Source organism: Toxoplasma gondii, chromosome VIIa (genome assembly GCF_000006565.2).
Source record: "Toxoplasma gondii ME49 chromosome VIIa, whole genome shotgun sequence".
Lineage (NCBI taxonomy): Eukaryota > Apicomplexa > Conoidasida > Eucoccidiorida > Sarcocystidae > Toxoplasma > Toxoplasma gondii.
In genome coordinates this window covers 2,453,806-2,472,366 of record NC_031474.1, presented here as the reverse complement: position 1 = coordinate 2,472,366, position 18,561 = coordinate 2,453,806, and the positions used below count along the sequence as shown (strand labels likewise).

The window sequence follows — 18,561 nt, the reverse complement described above, 5'->3', positions numbered from 1 at the left end:
TTTGTTTGGTGTGTTAAGTAAGAGATGCGTATATGGCACGCCAATCGTACCGGATCGATTCATCGGAAGTATGGTTCACGCCCGAGGTGAGTAACTCTTCTCTTCTGATTCACAGGCAGGCACGCAAGTTGAAGCACGCTTCCGTGCTTCATGGAAACTCTCCAAGCACTAACGCGATGGTGTTCCTTGCGAGAAGCGCTTAAGCATGCAGAAAGAGAAGACAACTCGTGTTCACCGGCATCGAGCAGTATGTTTGTGATTTGTGTTACGAGGCGTGGTGGCTCCAGCTGGTACATGCGGCATTAACGCAGTCATCGGCCACTGGATAGATGGGTTTTACCGAAAAATGGCGGATTATGTTCTCCTTTTACTCGTTTCGTCTACATTCAGTCGGGCATGGCAATCGCAGGAGTAGTCGTCTGTCGCCGTTTGGCGCCAGAGAAGCATTTTTTTCCCAAGCACGGCCTCTCCCTAGGGGCTAATATCAAGGCCGAAAATATAGCCTAAGCAATGATTACGCATTTCACTCTGGCCTGATTTTTCTCTTTGTTGTCATGGATAACAGCTTCTGCGTGCTGGTCACGCGCATTACCCGTCTTTTTCACGTTGACGAAGTCGGACAAGCGCCGACGCATCGTTAGACACGATAGCGAGCATACAACTCAGACAATAAGGCACCTGAAGCGAACCGTTGAGTACATCGCGCGAACGTAAGACAGACAGTAGAAGTATCTTTTCTGACTGGTGACGATAGAGGCAAAACAATTGGCTGTGTTCTACACTTGTAAGCCACAGTTCTGGGAACCACCCTTGAGAGTAGCGTCGCTAGTGCCCGGGGGCTTCTTGAACCCTGGCGATCCGTCAGCAGCTACGGCGGTACAAAAACTCTTTTGTCTCCTGTGTTGATAATTTTGCGAGCGAACGGAATCATGAAAAGGTATGATTCTGAGCCGTCCTGTGCTCCTGACGAAGACCAACATCTGGAAACTGAAGCGTACGGTGGACGTCGGGAGTACCGTCGCGTCAAACGCTGTGTGTCTCAGTTGTTACGAGGTCTAATAAACGTACTGCCGGCACCTCGAAAAAGTTCTGGCTGCTTACAGGAAGCACCTTTACTGCAGAATGCATATGGGTATATCTTGCCCGGATTAGCGTAAATACCGTGAAGAGTTGCCTCTGTTCGACAGAAAATACCATTTTATGTACAGTGATACAATATCTGAAGAGGGTTACATTCAGTACGCGCTGGACATTTCTCAGCGGGAATCCAATATGAATGCCTTGATGCACTGCAATGTGCCAAGTCGTTTCCGTATCAGCGCTTTCAAACGCAAGACTTGTCCGTTACTGTTGGAAGCATCGCGTGCAGGTTTGCACCAATGGACGGCATGGAAATAAATGGCACTACTATCACAACTGGAAACGAAACAAACGCGTGGCCGAAGCGAAACCCTTTTAGCTCGTTGCGCACAACTGTAGAAAAACAACCAGTCATTTAAGCCTCAACAGTGAAGTTTCCGTACATGTTGGTCATGGTGCGGATCTGGTTGAGCTGCTGTTTGATGTCAGCAAGGCTAGTTTCAGTCTGGTGCTGAGTCTGAGTGTTCATCATGGTCATCTCATTCTTCATCATCTGCATGCTCGGGACGAACACTGTGCCAGTGTAGACTTGAGAGAGCATGTAGTTGGTGGTCGTGTTCTGAGCAACCATCAAACCCTCCATGAGAGTGGAGTTCTCAACACAAGCTTTCTTCCAGCCGTTGTTCGCCACCTGCAGAACGTAGGCGAGCGTGTTGTTGGCAAGGGAGACGGAAGATGTTTGAGGGACTGCGGAGGGCATGTTCGGGACGCAATAGTGGATGACGTTGTTGCAGATGAAGGTGGGCGTCTCGAGGGTGGTCGGCTGGGTGGTCTCGAAGTTGCCTCCACGAGACACCGCAAGGTCGACAATGACGGAACCAGGCTTCATCATGGCCACGTGTTCCTTCTTGACGAGCATGGGAGCCTTCGTCACCTGGGTCATGGTAGTCTTCTGGTTCATAACGGTAGTGTTGGTAACGGTGGCGGGCATCTGGAAGCTGCCGAAGACAGCACCGATAACAACGTCCGCCTTTTGGATCTGCTGGACGAGGTTTTCGGTGCAGAAGTACATGGTGGTGCAGTTCTTGGGCAACATCTCAGTCATGGTTCGCATGTTCGACATGCACACGTCCATGATGCAAACCTGAGCACCGGTGCTGGCAGCAACGCGAGCGGCTTGCATCGCAGCGACACCACCGCCGAGAACGAGCACGTAACCGGAGGTCATGCCAGTGACTGTGCCGAGCATGCAGCCGGAGCCACCCATGGTTTTCTCAAGATACTTCATCGCCTGAGAAATCGCGAGTTGTCCAGAGATCTCGCACATGGCCTGGAGAATTGGGGTCGTCCCAGTTTCGGTTTTCATCTGCTCGTAAGAGAAGCACACAGCTTCGCGTTGCATCATAGTCTCGAACAGGGTCTTGTTGTTCTCGAAGCTGAAGAAGGCGAAGATCACCTGTCCTGGCTGGATGAAGGAGTACTCCTGAGGTTGTGGAGCTTGCACCTGCAAACACAGCGAATCACAAGATCCGGCAGCATTTTGCAGGAGAGCGCATCCAATTATTTTAGCGCACTAGTGCATGCACATGAGGGTATTTTGACAGCTATTTCAACCCACATGACTGCAGGGAATCCCTTCGACCTGTGAGTGATCGCCACGCAGCACTCACGCATCGACCGCTTGACTTGTCCGCTGCCCAGCCAATATAATGTACCATCTTCATGGCCATGGCTCCGAGAGCCGCTGTTTTGCTCCCTCCCAGCACTCATACCTTGACGATCATCTGCGAGGTTTTGTAGACCTCCTCCGTTGTCTGGACCATGGTCGCGCCTGCGGCAGTGTAGGATTCGTCAGTGAAACCAGAAGCAACTCCAGCTCCAGTCTGAACGACAACCTTGTGGCCGTTGTTGACGAGTTCAGCGACGGTGGCGGGAGTGAGCGCCACACGGTATTCAAACGGCATCACTTCCTTGGGGCAGCCAATAGTCGACGACTCCATAACGGAAGTGGCGGGAGTGGAGAAACGGAGCTGGCTGGTAAGAGTAGCCATCTTAGTGGTGGAGGGTGCCATTTTGTCGGAGATATGTGCGAAGAAGAAAGCAGTGCAAATAAGTCTCACCAGAAATGGCTGCCGTAAAGGAAGAAGAAAGAACTGAATATGTGAACTTGATCATATGATGGCGTCGGTTTGCCGATTCTTAGCGCCGGAGCCTGGTGAGCGCGGGCGTGGACGGGTTCTGAAGCGGGTGCCGCGGTACCGGTGTCCAAAAACCGATAGGTAAGGCTTGCACTTCGCTGGTGGCTTAAGTAGAGTTAGCACCGACATTTCAATGATGACCTTCCTCCACACGTATTGTTTTCTATGAATTCGTATCCTGACATACAGAATTGGTCACTGTAAGTCAATCAGCGATGTCGGAGCCAGCAGCAGTTCAACAGTAAAGAGCGGACGCGGCTTGCTTACGGTTTCGCGCACTGTGACAAGAAAAGCCATGCCCGTATTTACCTCCAGAGCATATCGACATTAGCGTCGGTGTGAAAAACATATGCTACTGACACTGGGCAGAACCAAACTGAACCGTTCACTGACAATAGGAAAACCATCAATGAAGCACTTGTTCGTGTGTAGGGTCTTGCCGTACGCTGCGATCCCGCCCTGAGTTTGTCGGCGTTCTAAAAGCGCTCAAAGCATCGTAAACAGTGAACAAAGTGAGTGAAAGTGCTATCGATCTAGACGGCTGATGTCGGAGTCGTATTTGTGTCACAACGGCACGGTTCCACTCTACTCAGTAATGCCGCGACACACCCGGGAAGAGGCGGTAAACACGTAAACGCTGGCAGTATACATGCAGCAATGATGATGTGGCGATGTATTTTGGGCAAATTGATCGTCCTTCTTGATGTACTGAAGCTTCTCCCCTGTTCCGGTAATTGCCACGTTCTGGCGCGTTGCCTCAAATGTGTTACCCTACTGCTGCGTTGATTTCCCCATAGCTAGTTGCTGCTTTGTAAGAGTCTCGTGGGCGCACCTGTCTTCAGTCAGACGACCTGTATGTCGAAGCGCTACCCACTCTATGCGTGCGAAAGCAATTATAGCGCATGGGCATGTGAAACTCTCGTTGTGATGATCACGCCATCATCGATGGTCACGCATTACGATCGTCTGTCACGGAGTATAAAATCACACACTGGTGGTCATGAAACCCGATCGGCAATTGCAGCAATAGAGAGTGAGAAGCCCCCGCAGTTTGACACTGATTTTCACCCGAGTAACGCATAAGGTCGCGTGTTCATACCTGAACTCACGGTCCAACGCGAGCACACGCCCGTTTACTCCGGCAATCACACAAACATAAGTACAGTCAGTATCACATGTCGAGAAAGAGAGACGCTGGCTATATTACTGCGACTAAAATTGGTCGACAACTCTCTGTTCGACCAATCAACAAAGCTTTCGATCTCCCGAAAAGCTGTCTTATATTCTTGGCAAAATATTCATTCACACGTTTCTGCAGTATTCGCCTGCGAAGGTTGCCCGCAGGTGCTTCAGTCTGAACTGGTACTAGTCACGAGCGGAATGCTCGTGGCTAGTAATTGGAAAGACTATAACTGCATCACTCGACACATCATTGTCAATCTGTAGTGAAGAATGATTGTTTGCGGGTAGGTAATGTGGTATCGAGCGCCTCAGCCACCTACAATGGCTGTGGTGCACAAGTACTCGGCGTCCACCGTGACTCATCAACCGGACGGGGAAAGCAACTTCCTTTCAGTCGCATTCCCGTTCTTCGCGCATTTTGAGGTAATCTTCGACAGGCAAACCGAGTTTCCGAAGAATGCGAATTCGATATTGAAGCTCTTCTTCTGATACCATACTCACGCGGCGGTTGTTTCTGGATATAGGCCAACTCAGTCTGTCCTCACCTACAATGCCAATTCATTAACAGCGGGAATTACGGGCATGTGAGGGAAATGTGAACAGCGCGTGTTTACATTCCCTCCTGGTGAGTGGTCATGAAGCCACAGGTTAAAATAAGATATTTTTTTGGAATGCTGAGAGCGTCTTCCTATCCGAACCAATAGAATGTTGTATTTTGGGCTTCCTTCCGGATATATATAGTGCCTGGTTTCGGTGAATACGTTGGTGTCCTGGATCAGCTCAGGTCAGAGTCGTCGGTGAGAAAGTTGCACTTCTGCGTCTGCGTAGTACGTCATTCCGTCCACTCAAAGTCATAAGCCGCAGGAAGGAGTACCATGCAGAAATCTGCATATCGAGGACAGAATATTGGATATGGCCTTCTGAAAGACACCGTAACCTTCAGTGGCTTTGAGGTGGCAACGAACGTGGTCCTTGCGGACACCTTACCTAAGACCGTGTCGGTGAACGTGTCCCATTTGATTTCCAGCGGATCCTTCGGATCAAAGAGCACGTGCGTATTTCCTTTGTCGAAAAGTCGGGGGTCTCTAGCCTGTACATCCCGGTGTAGAAACAGAGAACCATAGTGGTGGAAGCACACTCAGTGACCTGACAATACGCATAGGAAATCCTCTGGCTCTCTCAAAGTCTGTGAACAGCAACAGTAGAACACCCTATAATACGTAACGTGGACACTGTGGCTGGTAGCAGATTCTGTGTCGCAAAACTTGATCTTGCAGCCTCTGACAAAAAGCCTGTATTGACATGAGGCGACATCGATGTGCCTGGTTTTCCGAAATAACTCTTTTTAGGCAACTTGTGGACAAATAGATGTCGTGTTCACGCTCTCTTGAAGTGGCTAGTTTTGTGTTCATCCCTCGAAAAGGGGCACTTGCCTCGAGTTTTTTTCGTGTGATGGAAGCCTTGGCCAGCCCGCACAGATGTTGCGGAATTCCATATTCATCGGGAAGTATATGGCTCTGGCAGAAACCTAGAGCGTGAAAGACGTAGGCGCTATACAGGAGGCCGAGCAGCTGAGCGACACAGGAGGTACAGGCAGGTACACACTGTGACAACCAGGTGCTGTCTGGTCTGAGAATCGAGAACTGTCTCGCGTATAGGTACAAACTACTTAACCACATTCGGCACTTGTATCCAAGCAGATTCCTTGAACCCAGGAGCGCACTGTCATCGCCGACACTGCCAAATCCCCCGAGAGAGCCGTTCATGAAGATAATATTGATGTACAACGTGAGTCACTGAGGCACTTGCACCAAACCCGATCCAATGGGCAAGCATATTCTTTCCAAGGTCAAGCACAGAATACGTAGCTCACCTCGATGCTCAATGCCACATATTGCCTAATGTACGACATTTTCAGGGCCCCAGTAGTATCATCCGTCGAGCATCTTTGAGCCTCCTGGCAGTCCAGCAAGTCTGCTTGCAGCGTGACGCAGATGATGTCGATCGCTCCCGCTCCGGTGGTAAAGAGGACGTACTGTACAGGCAGGAGATAGACACGGGCTGAAAATTTTGTAATACAACAGGCATGCTGCCGGCATTCTCCAACTGCTTCATCAAAACGAACTAACATCATATATCTGGCGTAGTGTTCGTTAAGTATAGAAAAGTGCGTCATCGACTTTGAGCACAGCGCCACGGTCACACAAGCTCAAGTCACCGTCTCCGTGTTCGCATGCAGACAGCCGTCGAGTGCGAAAGTGACAGAGTTCCACACTGGTTGGGAAGATCCGTGCTAGGTTTCGTCAAGAGATACTGCCTCCAGTAGTTTTCACTGCTCAACGGGTCTTCGTCCAGTCGTGTGTGAATCCAGAATATATGATAGATCGAAGTACGGTACTTTTCATCCATCTCTATTCACCGGCGGTTCCTTTGTGCATGTCATCTGTATCTCCCTTAACGGTGGACACGCACATGCCAACCGGTTCTTGTGTTAGAGTCTGGTAACAGCCCCCTAGAACCAAAGAGCACAAAAGTTCCTACCAGCCATCTTAAGAGGGCGTGCTCGTCGAGGAACATTCCCCACCCAGCAGCGAACACAGTTACGAAAGCCCGGATGATATTGATAAATAACGATTGTGTTGTGTAGGGGTAGAGAAACAGGATGCCCAGGCTTAGTAGAAGAAGGATTCCGCACAGGCGAACGGCGTTAACAAGTCTCTTCACAAATTGAACTTCGTAATCAGAGGTTAGATACAACAATAGAGTTGTTACGAGCCACACAGCGAGTGAAGCTAATCCACAGCAGACAATGTGAATTGGGACAAGCGCAACCCGTGGGCTGCGGACCAGGGTTAACCCAACTGATGCAGCGTTATTTTCCATCTCAGGAAGCGATCAAATCGGGAATTCGAGGGCGAAAGAAGAAAAGGATCTGCTGCATCGGATGTCAATCTTTTCCGGAAAACGTTCACCCTTCGCATCAGTGCATTTGCTCAGGATTTTGGGTGAACCCCCATTCCCTGTACTTGCCCACTGCTAACGCTAACAACTTCCATGGAAGGTCTGGCCCTTCCAACTTCTCAAATGCGCCATAGGTGGCAGGCTCCTTCCCGTCACCGCTAGAAGAGATTCTCAGGTCAGTCGTTGTTCACAAGACTGACGCTGAAGCTGGCAGGTATCACATCGGTCCCCCGTTGGTACTTCGATGTCTCCACACCTCCACCTCTACTATGCACTTCACTACCAAAGCAAGAGATAAATAGAAAATCAAAAAACGGCTTTTTCCGGCGCTGCAATGTTCGACTAGCGGGTCAGAAGCTCGGTAGCATCCGGCAGTGTGATGGTGACACAGTGCTGCAGTTTCATCCAGACCAACTTGGCCTCCAGAGATAACGCTAGTTAGCGTTTCATGAGGTTTACTGGAAGGCGTTCCAGTGGGGAGGCCACCTTCTTCGGTTTTTCTGACACATCAATAAAGGCTGGCGGAAAGGCAGTAGACTTCCTTGTGTGCTTGGCAGATGCCTGCATATAGTCTGTTGCGGTTCGCTGAGAAAAGTGCTACTTGGGAGATACCAGACAGTTACCGAATATAAAGCAAGATGACGTTGACTAACGAAACCCACCGATTGATAACCAGTGTAAGAGCCACTAGCTGCTTATTCAGGTAGCCCGCTATTTTCCCCTAGCGTAAAAGCTCTGAAGGAAATAGCGGGACTGCACCTGGCGGGGCAGCTGTTCATCAAAGCAGCGTGTGTGCTGCCTTGCCCACGAAAGTTGCCAGAGGTGCGCCTGCAGCCAGAGATTTTTTTCTACCGCTAGAACTCCGTGATACGCTTGCAGGGTGGCGCTTCGAATGGCCACCTGTCGAGCTACGTGGAGCCGTAAAAGACAGTTCTGCCTCCGACTTACAGCCGATCCCGCTTTCGGACTCGAACCCAGTGGCGTTACACCCTGCATGGGCTGGGCCTACTCCTCAAACACGATAATATATACCAATGTGCTACTCGACACATAGGTGCGCCTCTGTTTCTGGAACAGAAACCTCTTAACCCGAGGCTGTGCTGATGATGCGTTTCTTGAGCGCATATGATTCTGAATACTTTTTGTTGTATCTCGCTACAGGTTTTTCATGCCAAACCACGTCAGTATCCTGGCTACCGTGCCGTGCCTTCCATAGCAAAGGATCCCTCCTCATCTTGCCACAACAGGAAGTGAATACGATAAGGCAATTTGGAGGGACATGTTGCGGGAACTAAAAACTAAATATAGTCTGCTGTCTCTGTCAGTGCTTGGTCCGCAACGCTGGATTTGCCAGCGACCCCCAACAAGTTTCTGCTCATAACGCTTGCCCGATGCACAACGCCATGTATTCGTACAACATATCAGTAGATATTTCTCCTGCTGATGCCCCGATCGCAGAGCCACTCCGACTTTGCAATCACGAGGATACGTGAATGTGAGAAACAGAGAGTAACAGAGGACTAACACAGCATCGGCAAGAGCCGCCAGATATAATTCATCATGCTTTGAACGCCTCACGATGCAACACACGCACTGCTGTGGTGCAGTCAAAATCCGCAAAAGTACTCGTCTCTCGATGCGATGGAAGATTTATTACGAGCAGAGATACACATTTCACTGGGCAGAACCTTATAATCAAGGAAGTCAGTGCTGCACTGTCAAGTTACTATTTTTTTGTGTATAGTAGCAATATGGTAATAGGACAACCGGTCTTCCTGTTTAGCGAAATCTACAACCAGTGCCGGATGATATCAGCTGAGAAAGCGTAGTTTGAGGGTAGTCTCCTACTTCAGCGCTGTGGGAACCAGAAGGCGCACATTTGCAGCCGGACCTTAGCATCTCTCTGAGGTGGTAGCAGCTGTAGAACAGCCCTCCGGAACGGGCAGTGGCACACTCCTGAAATCGTTCGCATAATTGTCGAGTCTCTGTGAACTACCATAGTGCTGACTGTGGCGCATCACTCCAGAATACGTTATCATGTACACGGCCGACAATCTCAACCGCTGACCTTTGTGGTTCCTGTGTTCCCCCTTCCCTGGACTTCCACAAAGAAAACCATTAATCCATTGAGTGTGGTGTAACAAATTTAGTTAATGGATACCGATGGGTCCCTAATTATGCGAACGCCAACTGTCAGCTTCCCACGGTACTAGCGTCTCTGCCGCATCCCTAGCAACATCTAGGTGTGGATCAAACCGTACTACCATTGAAACATGTGGACGCGCCACGCTGCGTCGGTGCCTGCCCTATCCCGCCTCTGTAAGCGTTTGCGCATTCCGAGCCTGTTCGACTTCAGCTGTATCTCTCGTGCCAGAGCCGTGAAAACGATCAAAGTCAGAAGGTCCACGTATTCAAATACTGTTACATCTTGACTAATCCGTCGTATTCTGCATCATGAGCAACACGTCTGCAGAATCAGTTGCGCAGCCGGATACAAGCCGTGAAATATGTGTTCACAGTGGCTGACAGACTCATTTTGAGCCTGTCTTGTGCCTCATCTCTACTACAACCACAAAAACACTATATTTATGCGCCGTCGTGTGTCTGCATCAGATGGTCAGTAAAAAGTGACCTCATGTGTAGGTATCGGTGCATGTATGGAATCATCTGCTTCCACGTTTGATGGAAAACGGCAGCATTGGTACACTCGGCTTTCTACTTCCGAAACCCGTTACGTACAGCATTCACAATATACACAACAACACCTTCCACAAAACCGGGGCAACTGCCAGGTTTGTCGCCACGAACGCAAGATACGTCGTACTTCGCCCGCATTGCCGGCAAATTTCATCCCTAATTCGCTCTCTTCACGAAGTTACACCATCTCCCCTCGGGTCTGAAATCGAAACACCGACCTGGAGACATCGATACGAAACGCTTCACGACATGTTTCGCTAGAGAAAAAGCAGGGCGCTCCAGCTCTTCAGCACACATGTCACACAGTTCTACCATCGGTGGCAAGCACGACTCGCCGAGTACTAACAAAATACGTAGAAACGTTCCAGCCAGGTGTTTTGAGAAGACTCTATCAAGACACCACCTACGCGACACTTTGAACGGGGCAGCCCCACGCAACAACGAAGAACGATAATGATGAAACTTAAATTAATTAAACGATGCGACGCTTAGAAAAAGTCATCGTCAAAGAAAAGGGAAGGCCAGATCTTGAAGACCACAACGACGCAGACAAACGCGACGAACAGGAGGACGTTGCTGTGGAAGTCCTGGAAAAGCAGAAATCTCGAGAGGCTGGACAGAGGCGTCGTGCTGCGAACAAAACAACCGAAAGGAACAAATCATCAACGCTACCTACTGTACGGACACAAGGCGGATGTGCGAGCGCACATGCTGTTGTTACAACAGGAACTGACGAGAAAGAAAAAGTCGGCTGGAGAGTGAACTCGTGTTCCACCTCGATATCAACATCACATGGATCAGTATTGTGATTGCAAGAGAAATTAGGCCCGTTTACGCACCACGGGCCATTCACAGGTTTAGCAACCCTAAGCGGGTAGTACCTCTTGTCCGGTTGACACTGTAATAACACGAACTGAGTTTGCTTTGACACAAAACCTTGGAAGCCACCACGGCACATCGTCGCACCTGTCGCTCCTTCGCTCCATCCTCATTCTCTTACTTGAGAGCCAGAATGTTCATCCATCGAGCTTCGGTTATCACCTTCGTCAGTTCCAGGAGTCGCTGCGTTGTGTCTGAGAGACACGCATAACACACCCAGAAGACAGGAATGAGCGTGTCTATTCTTGAACAATTGGGCGACAGACCAAAAAGGCGTGAAAATGTCGCAGTGGGGAACAGCAATAGGTTCCCACCCGAATCTCTTTAATTCAACTCAGCGCATGCAACACGGGAAGGAAAGTGCGCGAAACCTCACACTGAGCTACCGACAAAAGGCGCGCCTTCTCTTTATTGGCCGTTTTATTTGATTCGCTTTCTCGGCACTCCAGTTCTTTCTTCGGAATGTTGTTTTTGCCATCGCGCCTCTCATTTTTCTGTGTATTCAGTCTGGGAGAGAGAGGACACCACAGTTGCTCGCTGTGTAAAACTTCACACGCAGCACGAACAGCAACGGATACACACATACTGCCGCGCTACCACGTGGGAACGTCTTTCCGTACCGCCACTGAATATATACCTACGACGTAAGCAGACCACACACCATAAGCACCGTACGGCACACACTTGTTAAAATCGTCAACCGTGAAAGAAACCTAACTCACCGGTCAGAAGAAACCACTGCCAGCGAACAGACGGCGAGGAAACAATGACTTTTGCGACAAAGAACGAGAACTTCTCCAAGTCGTATGCGGTCATCCGCTGCAGAGCGAAAACATAAAAAAAGACAGAAAACGCTAGTAGGCGCCAAGGAAACTACTACGGACTGCCATTCGAAATATGAATTGATGAACACATTGGGGTATTCAAAGTTGTTTCAAACAAGACACAACGGCAAGAAACAGCCGCGACTCACACGCAACCATCTCAAAGTTGAAGTAGACACTGTGTGCTTTCCTCGCGCGTTCGCCTTGCCATTCTGCGCATTGGACGGCAGTGAACCCCGAAGGCTCCTCCCCGTCAGATGATGAAAACATCTCACACTCGGCATCCAGTCGTCTCTTACCCTCGAAGAGAGTGACGGAATCCGTCCGAACTTGGACGCGAAGAGACGCTGCGCAACATCCCCTGCTTGCTGCAGCTGCCTGGGGGACCGAATACACACAAAGGAGCCAAAGACAGAGGAAATGCATAAAAATACAAGGCACTGCCGCAGCGACTGTCGTGTCAGCAACGATACGGAGTAGATCACAGAGCCTCATGCAAAAACACAGGAGCGGCTTGGCTGCTCACAGAGGAAAGCTATTTTGCGGGCTGACCAAAGCTCACAGTCTGTACAAGCTTTGCTGACCATGGACGTCGCTGTGGAAACCGTCACGTCGGCACGATTGATCAGAATACATGTTACTTTCGTGTCTGGCGCGTCCTGTCTCGTGTAAGCGGCAAGGCCCCTTTTTGTCAATCTGGGATCGACTAGGTACGTGGACCACTGTTTCCAAAGTCCTCTTGACTTGCGAATGGAGGCCGTGCAGGCTCAACTGACTCCTGGTTCCGCACCTCACCTCGTGACGAGTGAACCCCTTCTCTCCCCTTACTACTACTACTACCGGGATTTCCCTGCGCTCACCTTTCCAAGCCCTCAATGCAGATTTCACAAAGACGGCGCTGGCATCTCTCCCGCAGTTCTCTGACGATCTCCCTACTCTGCAATCTGGCGCCGGGGTGCCTCTGGCCCATATCCAACGTCTCCACGAGCCTCTCTGCCCCCACTGCAGAGTCTCTGCCTGCCTCGCCTCCAAGCGTTCTGAACCGCCTTGACACCTCCAGCGCGTGCGTGACCTTGGCGCGTTCTTGGGCTAGATCCGAGAGGCGGGTTAACGGTCCCCATGTGTGTTGGCAAGCGATCCAGGTGTCGTGAAGTTCTCGCCCAGGGTCACTCATGCCTTCTCCCGTCTCCGTCTCGCCTCCTTGCCTTCGGGAGCGAAGGCCTTCACTCCCCGGCCCGACACCCGCCTCGTCGCTCTCGCGCTGTCCCTCCGAAAACACCCCTGTTCCTGTGGCGTCTAGCGCTGCTTCCTCTCTGTCGCCTTCATCGAAGATCGGCTCACAGTACCCTATCTCATAGTAGAAGCCGCCTCCTGTGTTGCCGGCGGGCTCGCCAAACAGGTTCTCTCGGCGTACGCGCCTGGACCTCTCCGGCGCCGCAGAATCCACCTCCCGGCCTTGTGAGTCTCGATCTTCCAACGGATGGCTGGAGTCTCCTCCGGGCTCCTCGATAGCTCGTCCATCCCAGTCCTCGAGGAAAATCTTGTTCCGAACGCGAAAGCGGTTTCGACATACGCAGCGAATCAGACAGCGGCCTGGCGCGCCGCCGGCCTCAGGCTCCAGAGGCGTGTGTTGCTCGATCTGGACGCAGCAGCCGTACTCCGGCGCAGACGACGGAGACTGGCCAGACGCGCTTGCTTCGTAGTCTGAAGGCGACACAGAGAGCCCCGACTCGTGTTCGCCTAGACGTCGGGGAACCGCCGCGCCTTCTGCCCCGGACGAGGGCGACAAAGGCGACGAGGCGGACGGATGTGCCAATGGGGGAGATGAAGCCGGAGAGACAGAAGCAGCCGGGGCTGGACTCGCATCAGACGAAGAGATTGGGTTCTGAGAGTCACCGGAGACCTCCGTGCACCGTTGAGACTGACGGCCCCAGACGGTCTGCACCAGCGAAGTCACCCACGACTGAGACGACGCACGCGAGGCTCGCGAGGAAGACAGAGGAGGCGTCGCGCACCGCGGCGGCGTCGGATAGATCACGCCGAAAGTTCGGGCGTTCTGAGAGAAAGGAAGATCCACATGTGAAGGACGAGAGAAACAAAGTCATCCAGCAATTTGCAATTTCCTTCTCAGCAACCAGATCCTTTTTCTCCAGAGACAAGGCGCCGAAAAAACAGGGGTAGTACGGCAGAAAAGAGCCGTGCAGAGCGGCATGGGACAAAAGAACTCGTGCTTACGCGATCAGGTTCTAGGGTCTAAAGAAGGGATCTGGAAACAGCGAGGCGTAAATATATGTGGCAACAGAAGGCCTACGGCAAACAACGACTTATAGATCACAGCGAGCAGACGAGAAGCGTGCTCCACTCGCGTCGCGCGCTTCACTGTCCAAACGCCGCGTACGCCGCCGTTCACAACTCCTCTCCCATCTACGGCGGCTGCTTTCTGGACGTTACCCGCAGCGACAGCTCGACAAGCCGGACGTATTCTTCTTGGTAAACGTGGAGGGAGATGGACTCGCCAGGAAAGAGAGGAGCAGCGCGCGCCGCGACCGCCGCGGCACGACTGGTTCCCTGCCACGAGGGCGTCGGACTTCCTCCAGTCCCCGGCTGGCCTGGGCTCCGTCCTGAGAAGCCATCGGGTCGACTGAAGATGCGGAAAAGAGTCAAAATCTGCTCAGGGCGGCCTTCTTCTCCCATGCGCCTCATCTCACTTCCTCCGTCCGCGGGATCTCTAGGGGCAGCGGAGCCACCGTCATCCGGCGGAGACTCTCGGGGAGCACGCGGCGAGTACAGAGGGCCTGTCTCTGAAGGCCGCAGACGCGCCTGCTGTCTCTGCATGCGCCGGCGAGCCGCCGCCTCCTGGAGCCGCTCTTCTTCGTACAGCCGGCGCTGGCGCATCGCGCGCGGGTAGTTCCGCTCAAGAAGCTGCTGAAGCAGAGTGTTGACTCGGAGTGCAGATCCCGACGACAGACCCGTCACGGGGTCTGCAGCCCCCGAGAGAAGAAGAGGACACCTGCACAGCGGGCAGCACGGCCGGTACGAGACGGCCTGCGAGCGACACGACAGAAAGAAGCCAGGATAGGATCGGGGAGGCGGCAGAAGAAAAGGCACGCAAAAGAGGGAAAACAGAAGCACGCACGAGGATAAGGAAATGGTAGACTAATGCGGCGACCGTCGATCAGAGCGAAACGCTAATCGGCTCTGCGGCGGCCAGTGACAGGACAGGAAAGGTCTGGTCTGGTGGTAGGCACACACTACGAACAGAAAAAAGAAGTCCGCAAAATGCTTTCTGAGAGACACGCGATAGTTCTGGCGGTGAATATCTGCACGCATAGAGCTCGCATCTAGCGTCTGACCCACCTCTTGCTTACCTCATCGATGCAGCCTTTGCAGAAATTGTGGCCGCAGGGCGTAGTAACAGGCAAAAGAAGAATCTTCATGCAAATTACGCACTCGAACTCCTGAGAGACTTCTTCTTCTTGGCGACTATCGACAGTGGCTTGTCCGCCTTCTGGAGCGATGGGGCTCTGAGACGGCGCAGAAGAGGCCGCCGGCCCCTCACCTTCCGGCTGGGTGGGAGCGTCAGAGTCTGCCATGTCGAGGGAAAACAAGCCAGGGCGAAGGAAGAAGCTACTCTTCAGAACTGGACTCTACCGTGATGTACGTACAAGCAGATCCTGCGAGTTCCGACCGTTGCGCAACGGCGTGTACAGCACACCCAGTTGGCTCTGACCGTGTAGCTGGGGTTTCCTCGGCAAGCATCAAAGGGGCAGGCAGGGACCTTTGGAGAGGAAAAGGCAAACTTTCCCGCGCAGAAGCAGAAACTAAAGAAAACACACGGTATCGAGTTGGGGGAATGACGAGTCACGACGCTATCCCAACAGACACTTCTCCTGGATGCTCCGAAAAAGAACCATGGAAATGAGTTAGGAGGAAAAGGAGCGAGGGGGTCCTGGCAGCAGCTGACGACTGCAAACGTCTTCCGCTCTGGAAAAGCGGGACCACCTGTCCCGAAACGAGGGAAGTTCTTTAGGTAGTACGCTCTCTACGCCGGAACTTCAGTGCGCACCGACGCAAGACGAACTGGGAAAAAAGGGCAACCCCGCATATAGAAGGATTTCCACATGTGGGAGCAAACCTGTGTGCATATATATATAAAAAATCAGCGCAACACTACTTCACGCCGAAGTGCGTAGACAGATCGCATGAAAACTGTGCAGGGAGAAACGGGAGCAGACGTGCTCCCCCCATTGCACAAGAGTCTATTGTACACATACTAAACTGTGCAGCGCGTGGTGAACGTATAAAACATAAAAAGGCATTGAATGAAAAGATGGTACGGGGAAAGACAAAAGCGCAGCGTCCTTAGTCGTCCACGCGGCTGCGGCCCCCCAACAGCCACGCTACAAAAAGCAGTATAAAATGTGAATACGAGGATACAGGAGCAACACTTTCGACACGGAAAACTTAAAATCGTCGCTGACAGGCAGTTTCCTCAGAAACAAACGCGCGGTGTTTTACCACATCAGTGAAGGCGAACTGCATTCATACGTGAAAAAACCCGGATCAGTTCTCGTCGGCTGTGGGTGGCACAGCGTTCGAGAGGCGGGGGTGCTAGTGTATCTGTTGTACATGCGTCGGCACCTCTGAGTGACGGTCACGAGAAAAAAAGAGCTGCATATATTTCACGCGGTTCTTTTCATGATAACGTACATACCCGGTGGCAGCCCAGTTCAGCACATGAAGAATTCGAAGATTAGGAGGGAAAAGGACGGGGCTGAAGCCTTAAAAGACACTTCTCGCGTCACCTTGGCCAGTTGTGGCTACCACTGTTTTTTTTCGGCTGAGCGCATGCAAGGCACATAGCAGGCTCACCCTACCAAAAAAGCTTCTTTTTGAACGGTACGGATATTGACCGCTGCTTACGTTAATGGAAACAGCTTGGGCTGCAAGAAGTCTTCTTCTGCTAATAGAAAGCGCAGCAAAGATGTACAGACCGAAGGCTTGTGTCTTTCCCCTCTTGAAGCAACCCTAGACGCGCACCTCACCTGGTCAGCAGGCATATTGTCACAGATTCCTTACTATTCTTGAGGGGACCGGAAACAACCGGATGCGTAGTAGGGAAAGGTCGGCAATGTCCAAGTTGGAGGGCTGTACCCGAATACGCTAACGCTGTGCTTCTCGAAGGACACTTTTTCCAGCTATGCGTAAGAAATCTGTGACAGTCTGCTTGCTAACTAGGTGAGGTGCGCGTCTAGGGTTGCTTCAAGAGGGGAAAGACGCTAGCCGGAACGACGCGGGGCTCAGCAGCTGCACGCATGATCGTGCCTTCTTTGTTTGTGTTACTGAATGATTCTTGGGTTGCATGATGCCTAGGTGAGAGAGTACGGTTATGTGAATGGAGAGACTCGCGGATTCCGCTGCGCACAGAATCCCGGCGACATTATTTACGAATGTTGTGTCCGATAGCTCGAACAAAGGAGAACATTCAGGAATGACTTACCACATGATGCTACTGTGGCTAGAATGTGTCACGAGAACGCACTCGCGACCGTAAGGTATGTTTTAGTGGGCGCTTCATGCGAGTGACCGTGAGGGCCACGGGGGAAGTAGTCATTCAGGCCTGCCGGTAACAAGGAGGGTCCTCGACACGCAGAACAAATTGATAGACAAATCAGTGACATAAAATGTCTCTCCAAAGCATATCAAGTCAATCCGTGAACGAGGCTGAGTGTTATCAGCATTCTGATGTGGCATCGTTGACTGAACGTACAGCGGTAGGCCAATATTATGCTCCCGCATTTAATAATAAGATAACTACGATGCCGCTAGAGAGGGTGTATATACACAGGCAATCGTCGATGCTATATGAAACCAGCTGAGCAGATTCTTCATATGACAGGAGCCTCGCGGACACCCAGTCGCTCCTGAGGGGCATCGGCGGCACACCTGCTCGCACCAGAGGGGCACCCGCGTCAGCAGCGACAGAAGCCATAATGTTGGTTGAACAGCATGCGTTCGTCCGCCGATAAAAATGGACTTTTCTACCAACCCATGTACATATTTGACTCTTTTTGATAGTACTACGGATACGTGTCTCTGATAGGTACTAATACAGAACGTGTGCGGAGAAAGCCATGGCACCTCGATCGTCTACAGGTCTTCCAAGGCCAGAAGCAGGCTACAGCAGTAGCGAATGCAACGGAGATGAACGGTTATGGTTTTATGATGTGGAACATTCGGGTTAGTGCGCGGTCACTCTGAAGTCGTGTGTGGAATTCTAGGCTACTGGGGGGCGTGGACATCCATCTCTGTTTGACATGTGTGCCAAACGTATCCAGCGAGCGCATGCGGCCATCGCACATAGCTTTGTCCGGCAACGAGGATGATAGTACTTCTCAGCCGGCATGCGACCGCTAGAGTGATCAGGCATGCCACTGGAGCTACTGTCACCCGGCCTGGCCTCATCTTCCGTCGACTGTAAACCTGAGCTGCAGAATGGTCAAAACTTCAGGGTAGTTAGTGGATTTCGGTTTGGAGTTGTTTTGGGGGGGGACAAAGAAGAACTGGGAAACATGCGAAGCTTGGATGACTTGCTGCTCGGTCACGAATGTAACTACACGTTCCACTCCTTCACACACAAGAATCACTCAAGGACAACTGGTGCTTGCCGGAGTCATGGGAGGGTGAAAGGACCACATCGGTGGACCACTGGAAGGATTCACCCGACACATAGGCACCAC

At 51.7% G+C, this 18,561-nt stretch overlaps 3 protein-coding genes across 3 annotated transcripts; all 3 read right to left on the bottom strand.

Moving 5' to 3' along the window:
- Nucleotides 1-1,279: 1,279 nt before the first annotated feature.
- Nucleotides 1,280-3,408, bottom strand: TGME49_203500 (alanine dehydrogenase/pyridine nucleotide transhydrogenase domain-containing protein). The gene is made up of 2 exons (XM_002367591.2): nt 2,853-3,408; nt 1,280-2,584 (listed from the first exon to the last, which is right to left on the bottom strand). Exons 1-2 carry the CDS (start codon nt 3,150-3,152, stop codon nt 1,496-1,498), a joined length of 1,389 nt encoding a protein of 462 aa, XP_002367632.1. The 5' UTR covers nt 3,153-3,408; the 3' UTR covers nt 1,280-1,495.
- A 1,056-nt stretch (nt 3,409-4,464) lies between these two features.
- TGME49_203505 (hypothetical protein) lies at nt 4,465-7,839 on the bottom strand. Its single transcript, XM_018779256.1, has 3 exons — nt 6,334-7,839; nt 5,894-6,031; nt 4,465-5,550 (listed from the first exon to the last, which is right to left on the bottom strand). Exons 1-3 carry the CDS (start codon nt 6,634-6,636, stop codon nt 5,293-5,295), a joined length of 699 nt encoding a protein of 232 aa, XP_018637352.1. The 5' UTR covers nt 6,637-7,839; the 3' UTR covers nt 4,465-5,292.
- Nucleotides 7,840-9,822: 1,983 nt separating this feature from the next.
- TGME49_203510 (zinc finger, C3HC4 type (RING finger) domain-containing protein) lies at nt 9,823-16,331 on the bottom strand. Its single transcript, XM_002367592.2, has 7 exons — nt 15,190-16,331; nt 14,273-14,866; nt 12,682-13,877; nt 12,121-12,199; nt 11,720-11,816; nt 11,119-11,191; nt 9,823-10,748 (listed from the first exon to the last, which is right to left on the bottom strand). Exons 1-7 carry the CDS (start codon nt 15,412-15,414, stop codon nt 10,607-10,609), a joined length of 2,406 nt encoding a protein of 801 aa, XP_002367633.1. The 5' UTR covers nt 15,415-16,331; the 3' UTR covers nt 9,823-10,606.
- Nucleotides 16,332-18,561: the final 2,230 nt, after the last annotated feature.